At 40.5% G+C, this 10,000-nt stretch overlaps 1 protein-coding gene across 1 annotated transcript in view; it reads right to left on the bottom strand.

The window, feature by feature from the left end:
* The window catches only part of snrpd1 (small nuclear ribonucleoprotein D1 polypeptide), a 19,209-nt gene that overhangs the window by 6,655 nt on the left and 2,554 nt on the right, over positions 1–10,000 (bottom strand). Inside the window, exon 3 of the mRNA XM_061931354.2 lies at positions 2,913–3,104. Within this exon, the coding sequence (XP_061787338.1) occupies positions 2,913–3,104 (192 nt within the window). The remainder of the gene's footprint in view (positions 1–2,912; positions 3,105–10,000) is intronic.

Genomic DNA, 10,000 nt, shown 5'->3' with positions numbered 1-10,000 from the left:
ATCAAATATGTTGTCTTTGTAGCATATTCAACTGAATATGGCTTGAAAAGGATTTGCAAATCATTGTATTCCGTTTATATTTACATCTAACACCATTTCCCAACTCATATGGAAACGGGGTTTGTATTATTCCTCTCCAGATTTTGGTGCGCTCTACATTCCACATTTTTCACCCCATTCAAAGTGTTCCAACTTCAAACTGCTCAGCCTATTTCGGAATTGCGGGCTTTTCCTTGACAAATTCCAAAAATTCCCAGATTTCCCGGGGCATTTTTCCCACTCAAAATTAATTGGCCATTTTTCAAACTTCAGCCATTTCCACATTTTTCAACCTAATCAAACCATTCCACCTTCAACACATGCCACTCATCCTGGACATTCAAATCATCAGTTTTCCAAGTTTAAAAAAATTCCAGGAATTCCCAGAAATCTCGTATTTTCAAACCCTTTTTTCTGTCGACTACTCCTTCCACATTTTTCAACCCACTTGAACCGTTCCACCGTCCAAACATTTTTCATAGTCAGGACAAAAAAAGAAAGTTGTTTTTTTAACTGGAAAAATTCCCGGGTTTTCCCGATATTAAATAATACTATTTCTCAATTAAAAAATGTTACTACTTCAACATTTCTCAACCGATTTGAAAAATTCCAACACCAACCCTTTAAACTCATTCACGTTTTAAGCATTTTCCAAAAGAATTCCTGTTTTTCCCGAAATTTCCATTGAAAAGAATGGGACATTTTTCTAAGTTCCACAACTCCCACATTTTTTAACCAATTCTAACCGTTACAACTTCAAAATATTCAGCCTGTTCAGGAATTGTGTTCTTCCCTTCCAACAATTCTAAAAAAAATTATCCCGAATTTCCTAGAATTTCCTGTTTTTAGGGACATTTTCCCCATTCGAAATGAATTATCCATTTTTCAAACGTCCACAATTGCCACATTTTCAACCGATTCAAAACATTCCACCTTCAATTCATCCTGGACATTCAAACTACCATTTTTCCACATCCAACAAAATTCCAGGAATTCCTGTTTTTTTCTAACCTTATTTCCAACTAAGGCTGAAACGACGCGTCGACATAGTCGACGTCATCGGTTACGTAAATACGTCGACGCCGTTTTTGTGCGTCGGCGCGTCGCATATTTACGTCACTCTACTTTACTGTCATGGCGGAGCGCAAAGCAGACGATGCGAGCGAGGGGAAAAAACCACGCCAAAAGTCATCAAAAGTGTGGGAGTATTTCAATAAACGGCCTAATAATGTTGTTGTATGCACACTGTGTCGAGCGGAAATGGCCTATCATAGCAGCACAACGGCTATGAACGAACATTTGAAAAGAAAACCCCCGACAGCGTTCTTGCCATCACCATCAACAAGTCAATCGTCCGCGTGCGTATACGTTGTCATTATTACACAAAAACATGAATGTGTCATTTGTATCTGCGTTGTAAATTCATAAACTAAAGCACCGTTTCGCTCTGAGAGGCGCGTTTGGCGTGCCTGTTCAGTGTTTACAAAGACGCGCTCCTCTTTAACGCTGTGGAGAGGCGGCGGCGGCGAGCGAGCGGCGAGGCGGGGCACGCCGGGAGCGACGCCGCAATCGTGCCCAGGTGCGCGATCCGCGCAGTTGGAAGAGGAAAGACTTTGTGTAAAATTAAAAGATTGTAAACCTGGCAAAGCCGTCTGGCGTTCAGTCTGTCGGTCCTGAAAGAACCCCACGGCACAAGACGTGTCACAAACGCTAACGTTAATTAGTTGTGCAAATACCTTTTACAACATTAACAGTTACATATACTATGTACAAACCAACAATTAACTTTCACTTTAATCATACTATCATTGTTGTGTTATTAAGCAAAATAAGCAATACTTTTACTTTTGTTGAAATGTTTACACTGTACACTTTTTTGTATTGGATGTTTAGCTTTATTTTTGCACATTTTAGCAAATAAGCAATACTTTTACTTTTGTTGAAATGTTTACACTTGTTACAGAATATTTCCGTTTTGCACTTTTTTGTATTGGATGTTTATCTTTATTTTTGCACATTTTAAAGCAAAATAAGCAATACTTTTACTTTTGAAATGCTTATACTATTCCAGAATATTAAGATTTGCACTGGATGTTTACTTTTATATTTGCACATTAAAAAGCAAATAAGCTACTTTTAATTTTGTTAAATGTTAAAAGTTTTAAATGTTTACATTGTTACAGAATATTTTGTCATGTTGTTGTCAATGTTGACTGAGTGGCCATACTTTTTTTTTTGTAAATAAAAGCCATGCCTTTTGAAAAAACTGGCCTACATTTATTTTTTCCTCTTCATTTTAAATAAAAAAAATAATCGGTAAAAGGAAAAATAATCTATAGATTAATCGAAAAAAATAATCTATAGATTAACTGATTGATCGAAAAAAATAATCTATAGATTAATCGATAGAAAAATAATCGTTAGCTGCAGCCTTAGCATTTCACTTCAACTTCAGCATTCACACGCAATTCCTTCAGGAACTGCCTCATCTAGTTTACATTGATTGATTTATTTCCCCTTATTTTATTTGATATATATTTGTGGAGGTTTGAGTACAAAGTTAACGTTGGACATGTAATTACAAAAGTGTAAAATGTATCTACCATGACTAAGAAATGTTACAAATGATGTATTAATAATAACCTTGAAATGAAACATGGTTCCTTCCCTAATGCAAATTAAATCTCTTATTCATATTTTCTAAATGTCTTACCAATAAAAGATAAAAACAAGTTCAATGTTGCAAGTGAAAATAATTGTCCGTATTTGTATTCCTTGAAAGATACTTTTAGGTGATGAAGACGTTTTAGTCCAAAAAGTTGTATTGGGGGAGAAATGTAGGTAAGTCAGGTGAAAAGGGTATGTGTTCTTACCCGCTTCTCTCTTCTTGGACTTGATCTTGGGCTCGATGTCCACCAGCAGCGTGTCCAGCGGCAGACTGTCAGGGAGGATGAAGTAGCGGATGTTGTTGCCACGGATGCTCAGAGACTCCAGCTGGGTGGGCTCCCGGTTCTTCAGTGTCATCTTCACCGCCTTCAGGTGTGTGTTCATGCTCACGTCCACACCTCAAGGGAACAAAAAGAAAACACCTTGGTGACCCGCTTGTTGGCATCCAGCAAGATTGGCTATACGAGTTAAAAAGAGCGTCTTCTTCTGGACGCTACAATACCTTATTTGGTTTTCACATGAAAATACACATTTTTAAAAAAGGTGTGGCGTTTAATATGTTGCCATGGTGCATCGCCACAACAAAATACCGTATTTTCCGCACTATAAGGCGCCCAGGGTTATAAGCCGCGCCTTCAATGAACGGCATATTTCAAAACTTTGTCCACCTATAAGCCGCCCCGTGTTGTAAGCCGCATCTAACTGCGCTAAAGGAATGTCAAAAAAACAGTCAGATAGGTCAGTCAAACTTTAATAATATATTAAAACCAGCGTGATGTGGGCGCGCATGGAGTCGTATATCAACATGGACGGAGCTGCGTGAAAAAAGCCACCCGGCCTCTTCGCGTAAACTTACCTTAACCACTCGCTCATCTTTTCTTCATCCATCCATCCCTTCGAGTTAGCTTTTATGATGACGCCGGCTGGAAAGGTCTCTTTTGGCAAGGTCTTCCTTTTGAATATCACCATGGGTGGAAGTTTCTGGCCATTAGCATGGCAAGCTAGAACCACAGTGAAGGATGACTTCTCATTCCCTGTGGTGCGAATATTCACCGTACGTGCTCCCGTTGTATCCACAGTGCGGTTCACAGGAATATCAAAAGTCAGTGGAACCTCGTCCATGTTGATAATGTTCTCTGGCCGGATCTTTTTTTCAGCTATCTTGTTTTTACAATATGCACGGAAAGTAGCCAGCTTTTCTTGAAAGTCTTTAGGCAGTTGCTGTGAAATAGTAGTCCGTGTGCGGATGGAGAGATTGCGTCTTTTCATGAACCGGAAACCTGTCGCTTAGTAGGAGCCATTTTGTGGTCTTTACAGATGTAAACACACAAAGGAAATGAAACGTAATATCCGCGCGCTTCTTCTTCTTCTACGGGGGCGGGTGGTTGCTTACAGTAGAAGAAGAAGCGCTTCCTCTTCTATGGGGGCGGGTGCTTACCTTGGCGGTTGCTTGCCGTAGAAGAAGAAGCGCTTCCTCTTCTACGGGGAAAAAAGATGGCGGCTGTTTACCGTAGATGCGAGACCTAAACTTTATGAAAATGAATCTTAATATTAATCCATATATAAAGCGCACCGGGTTACAAGCCGCACTGTCAGCTTTTGAGTAAATTTGTGGTTTTTAGGTGCGGCTAATAGTGCGGAAAATACGGTACATAGTCAAAGCCAATATCTAAGTTCCATTTAAAGCAGTGTGGGTGGCACTGGGAGCAGGTGGGTAAAGTGTCTTGCCCAAGGACACAACGGCAGTGACAAGAATGGCGGAAGCAGGGATCGAACCTGGAACCCGCAAGTTGCTGGCACGGCCACTCTACCAACTGAGCTATACCCTTTAATCCTGAAACATGAAGTCAGTGTAAACATGCAATCATTGTTTTTGAGACGCCACCTCACACCTGCCCCTGATGTCATCTGTGGGAACTAGAGACAACACTGCATGGAGCTGATCCTTTTTTAACATCTTTAGTGTTGTTTTGCCATCCATGGGGACGAGACATTATCCTAGCGGCAACACTGCGTGGATTTGATCTTTTTGTAACACCTTTGTTGTTGTTTTATGTATTTTTGTCATCCATGGGGAGGAGATACTATCCTAGTGACAACACTGCATTAAGTTGATCATTTATTAACACCTTTAGTGTTGTTTTGACCCCGTATCTCAGCGACTGTGTCACAAACCTGGGGGTAAAGTTCGACTCAGATTTTAAATTCGAAAAAAAAATCAGCAGCGTCGTACAAAAAAGCTTTTATCAATTACGCCAAATAGCGAAAGTGAAACCGCTTCTATCAGGACATGATCTTGAGAAATGAATCCACGCTTTTATCTCGACTCGTCTTGACTACTGTAATGCCCTGTATGTAGGAATTAGCCAGGCCTCCCTCGCCCGCCTGCAGCTCGTGCACAACTCTGCTGCTCGTCTGCTAACACAGACCCGCAGACGTGAGCACATCACCCCTATTTTAGCGTCCCTTCACTGGCTCCCTGTGCGTTATCCAATCAATTTTAAACTCCTTTTGTTTTTAAATGTCTAAACAACCTATCTCTGCGACCTCCTTCAGCCTTACTGCCCCACCCGATCCTTAAGATCAGCCGATCAGCTGCTGTCGACGGTCCCTGACACAAGGCTGAAGCTTAGAGGTGACAGAGCTTTCGCCGTTGCTGCTCCCAAGCTCTGGAACGACCTACCCCTGAGTGTTAGACAAGCCTCCTCTCTTCCTGTTTTTAAATCTCTCTTAAAAACATACTTTTATTCCATGGCTTTTAACACTGAGTGATATCCATCCTGCAATGGTGCCCCATAATACACCTGCTGTGAACCTGTTTTTATTTATTCTATTTTATTTATTTATTTTTTATCGTGTTCTGTTTGTGTTGTGTTGTGTTTGCTCGGTACTCGTTTTATCTTTTAACCTGTCCATTGTAGAGCCCTGTGGTAAATTTTAAATGTGCTTTATAAATAAAGTTGATTTGATTTGTTTTAAGTATTGTTTTGCCATCTGCGTTATTTTACGTAATTTTTTTTATGTAGTATCGGCTAGAAACAGAAGATCTGAGTGTGTTTTATTGGAGCGCTGCAGTGTCGCCCTTCTGAATGTTCCTGCACTGACGCCTCCTCTGTGCCCTGTGAAAGGGTATTTTCTACAGCCGGAGAAATAATAACTAAGAAGAGAAAGCGTCTAAAATTGAATACGTTGGAGAAACTGCTAAAAAAATAAATTTAAAAAATGTGTAAAAAAAAAAAAAAAAAGCATCCTCATTCACAACACGTTCTTTTAGATTTCCATGTTATGATACATGTTCACATTATTTATTGACTGTATCTAAAAAAGACAAAAAATATATTTTTATTTAAATGAAGTTATGAAATAATCCTAAATGAAATACAATGACTTGGTTTATATTATTGTATATACTAGGTCAGTGGTTCTCAACCTTTTTTCAGCAATGTACCCCCTGTGAATTTTTTTTTTAAATTCAAGTACCCCCTAATCAGAGCAAAGCATTTTTGGTTGAAAAAAAAAAGATAAAGAAGTAAAATACAGCACTATGTCATCAGTTTCTGATTTATTAAATTGTATAACAGTGCAAAATATTGCTCATTTGTAGTGGTCTTTCTTGAACTATTTGGAAAAAAAAGATATAAATGTAATCAACTTAAAGTGCCCTCTTTGAGGATTGTATTAGAGCTCCATCTGGATTCATGAACTTAATTCTAAACATTTCTTCACAAAAAAAAAAAATCTTTAACATCAATATTTAAGGAACATGTCCACAAACAATCTAGCTGTCAACACTGAATATTGCATTGTTGCATTTCTTTTCACACTTCTTTTTGACAGACATTTTAGTGACAAACCTGAGCTTGTGCTTCACTGAGTTTATGAACTTACATTCATATTTTGTTGAAGTATTATTCAATAAATATATTTATAAAGGATTTTTGAATTGTTGCTATTTTTAGAATATTTTTAAAAAAATCTCACGTACCCCTTGGCATACCTTCAAGGTATGCGTACCCCCATTTGAGAACCACTGTACTAGGTCATCAAATCAGTGTCAGTTGAGTCGGTCCATAGGTTGCCTGTAGGGATTTTTAATGTCCAGCAGATGTCAGTATTTAGTGACACAGTATCGACACAGTATCAATACAGTTTTGCAATGTGTCGAAACGCTTCATGACGCCTCATCAACCCATCACTAGTTTGTAGAAAGCTGCATAGGAAATCTTTTTATTTTTTTTGATGTAATAAATTAAATGCACATTAATTGTTTTGAGATTGCCTTTTACAAAAAGGTTTCATATGTTGAAAATTCAAGGAAATATGGAAGTTAAAGTTATATTACTGTTCATTTTAACGATGCTTAACAATTAAATAATTAGACATCAAACGCAATCAATTTTTTACCAAGTTATTTTATTTGGGTTACTTGACTCACGCATTCACTTTGGTTTTGCAGGAAGACCTACACCCCTGCGTACTCAAGAGTTAGTTAGTTAGTTTTGCAGGAAGACCTACACCCCTTGCGTACTCAAGAGTTAGTTAGTTAGTTTTGCAGGAAGACCTACACCCCTCGCGTACTCAAGAGTTAGTTAGTTAGTTTTGCAGGAAGACCTACACCCCTCGCGTACTCAAGAGTTAGTTAGTTAGTTTTGCAGGAAGACCTACACCCCTCGCGTACTCAAGAGTTAGTTAGTTAGTTTTGCAGGAAGACCTACACCCCTTGCGTACTCAAGAGTTAGTTAGTTTTGCAGGAAGACCAACACCCCTGCGTACTCAAGAGTTAGTTGGTTAGTTTTGCAGGAAGACCTACACCCCTGCGTACTCAAGAGTTAGTTAGTTAGTTTTGCAGGAAGACCTACACCCCTGCGTACTCAAGAGTTAGTTAGTTTTGCAGGAAGACCTACACCCCTGCGTACTCAAGAGTTAGTTGGTTAGTTTTGCAGGAAGACCTACACCCCTGCGTACTCAAGAGTTAGTTAGTTAGTTTTGCAGGAAGACCTACACCCCTCGCGTACTCAAGAGTTAGTTAGTTAGTTTTGCAGGAAGACCTACACCCCTCGCGTACTCAAGAGTTAGTTAGTTAGTTAGTTTTGCAGGAAGACCTACACCCCTCGCGTACTCAAGAGTTAGTTAGTTAGTTTTGCAGGAAGACCTACACCCCTCGCGTACTCAAGAGTTAGTTAGTTAGTTTTGCAGGAAGACCTACACCCCTTGCGTACTCAAGAGTTAGTTAGTTAGTTTTGCAGGAAGACCTACACCCCTCGCGTACTCAAGAGTTAGTTAGTTAGTTTTGCAGGAAGACCTACACCCCTCGCGTACTCAAGAGTTAGTTAGTTAGTTTTGCAGGAAGACCTACACCCCTTGCGTACTCAAGAGTTAGTTAGTTTTGCAGGAAGACCAACACCCCTGCGTACTCAAGAGTTAGTTGGTTAGTTTTGCAGGAAGACCTACACCCCTGCGTACTCAAGAGTTAGTTAGTTAGTTTTGCAGGAAGACCTACACCCCTGCGTACTCAAGAGTTAGTTAGTTTTGCAGGAAGACCTACACCCCTGCGTACTCAAGAGTTAGTTGGTTAGTTTTGCAGGAAGACCTACACCCCTGCGTACTCAAGAGTTAGTTAGTTAGTTTTGCAGGAAGACCTACACCCCTCGCGTACTCAAGAGTTAGTTAGTTAGTTTTGCAGGAAGACCTACACCCCTCGCGTACTCAAGAGTTAGTTAGTTAGTTAGTTTTGCAGGAAGACCTACACCCCTCGCGTACTCAAGAGTTAGTTAGTTAGTTTTGCAGGAAGACCTACACCCCTCGCGTACTCAAGAGTTAGTTAGTTAGTTTTGCAGGAAGACCTACACCCCTTGCGTACTCAAGAGTTAGTTAGTTTTGCAGGAAGACCAACACCCCTCGTGTACTCAAGAGTAAGGCTGAAACGACGCGTCGACGTAGTCCAATGGCCTATCGTAGCAGCACAACGGCTATGAACGAACATTTGAAAAGAAAACCCCCGACAGCGTTCTTGCCATCACCATCAACAAGTCAATCGTCCGCGTGCGTATACGTTGTCATTATTACACAAAAACATGAATGTGTCATTTGTATCTGCGTTGTAAATTCATAAACTAAAGCACCGTTTCGCTCTGAGAGGCGCGTTTGGCGTGCCTGTTCAGTGTTTACAAAGACGCGCTCCTCTTTAACGCTGTGGAGAGGCGGCGGCGGCGGCGGCGAGCGAGCGGCGAGGCGGGGCGTGCCGGGAGCGACGCTGCAATCGTGCCCAGGTGCGCGATCCGCGCAGTTGGAAGAGAAAAGACTGTGTAAAATTAAAAGATTGTAAACCTGGCAAAGCCGTCTGTCGGTCCTGAAAGAACCCCACAGCACAAGACGTGTCACAAACGCTAACGTTAATTAGTTGTGCAAATACCTTTTACAACATTAACAGTTACATATACTATGTACAAACCAACAATTAACTTTCACTTTAATCATACTATCATTGTTGTGTTATTAAGCAAAATAAGCAATACTTTTACTTTTGTTGAAATGTTTACACTGTACCGTATTTTCCGCACTATAAGGCGCACCGGATTATTAGCCGCACCTTCAATGAATGGCATATTTCATAACTTTGTCCACCAATAAGCCGCCCCGGACTATAAGCCGCGCCTACGCTGCGCTAAAAGGAATGTCAAAAAAACAGTCAGATAGGTCAGTCAAACTTTAATAATATATTACAAACCAGCGTTCTAACAACTCTGTTCACTCCCAAAATGTACGCAAATGTGCAATCACAAACATAGTAAAATTCAAAATAGTGCAGAGCAATAGCAACATAATGTTGCTCGAACGTTAATGTCACAACACACAAAATAAACATAGCGCTCACTTTCTGAAGTTATTCTTCATTCGTAAATCCTTCGTCTTCGGTGTCCGAAGTGAAAAGTTGGGCAAATTTACGATCCACTGGCAGATGTTGGCGTCGTCTGGCGCTGCCTCCTCGTCTTAGTGAAGGTGTGTTCGCCTTCTGTCATCCATTGTTCCCACGCAGTTAGCAGTCTAGCTTCGAATGCCCTGTTGACACCAATATCTAGCGGCTGGAGGTCTTTTGTCAATCCACCCGGAATGACGGCGAGTATTGAATTAAGCGCGTAAGCGTGTCTCTCAATGTGCTGTTATGAGCTAGCAAATATAACAACTACACTACCCAGCATGCAACCATAGTTACGAGCATGCGCGGTAGCCCTGAGAAGCGTTGTTGTATGCTGGCAGTTAGAATGTGGTTATGAGCACGCTGTGAGTAAACGTT

Source organism: Nerophis lumbriciformis, linkage group LG37, assembly GCF_033978685.3.
Source record: "Nerophis lumbriciformis linkage group LG37, RoL_Nlum_v2.1, whole genome shotgun sequence".
Taxonomy (NCBI): Eukaryota; Metazoa; Chordata; class Actinopteri; order Syngnathiformes; family Syngnathidae; genus Nerophis; species Nerophis lumbriciformis.
This window is presented reverse-complemented; position numbering and strand designations above follow the sequence as displayed.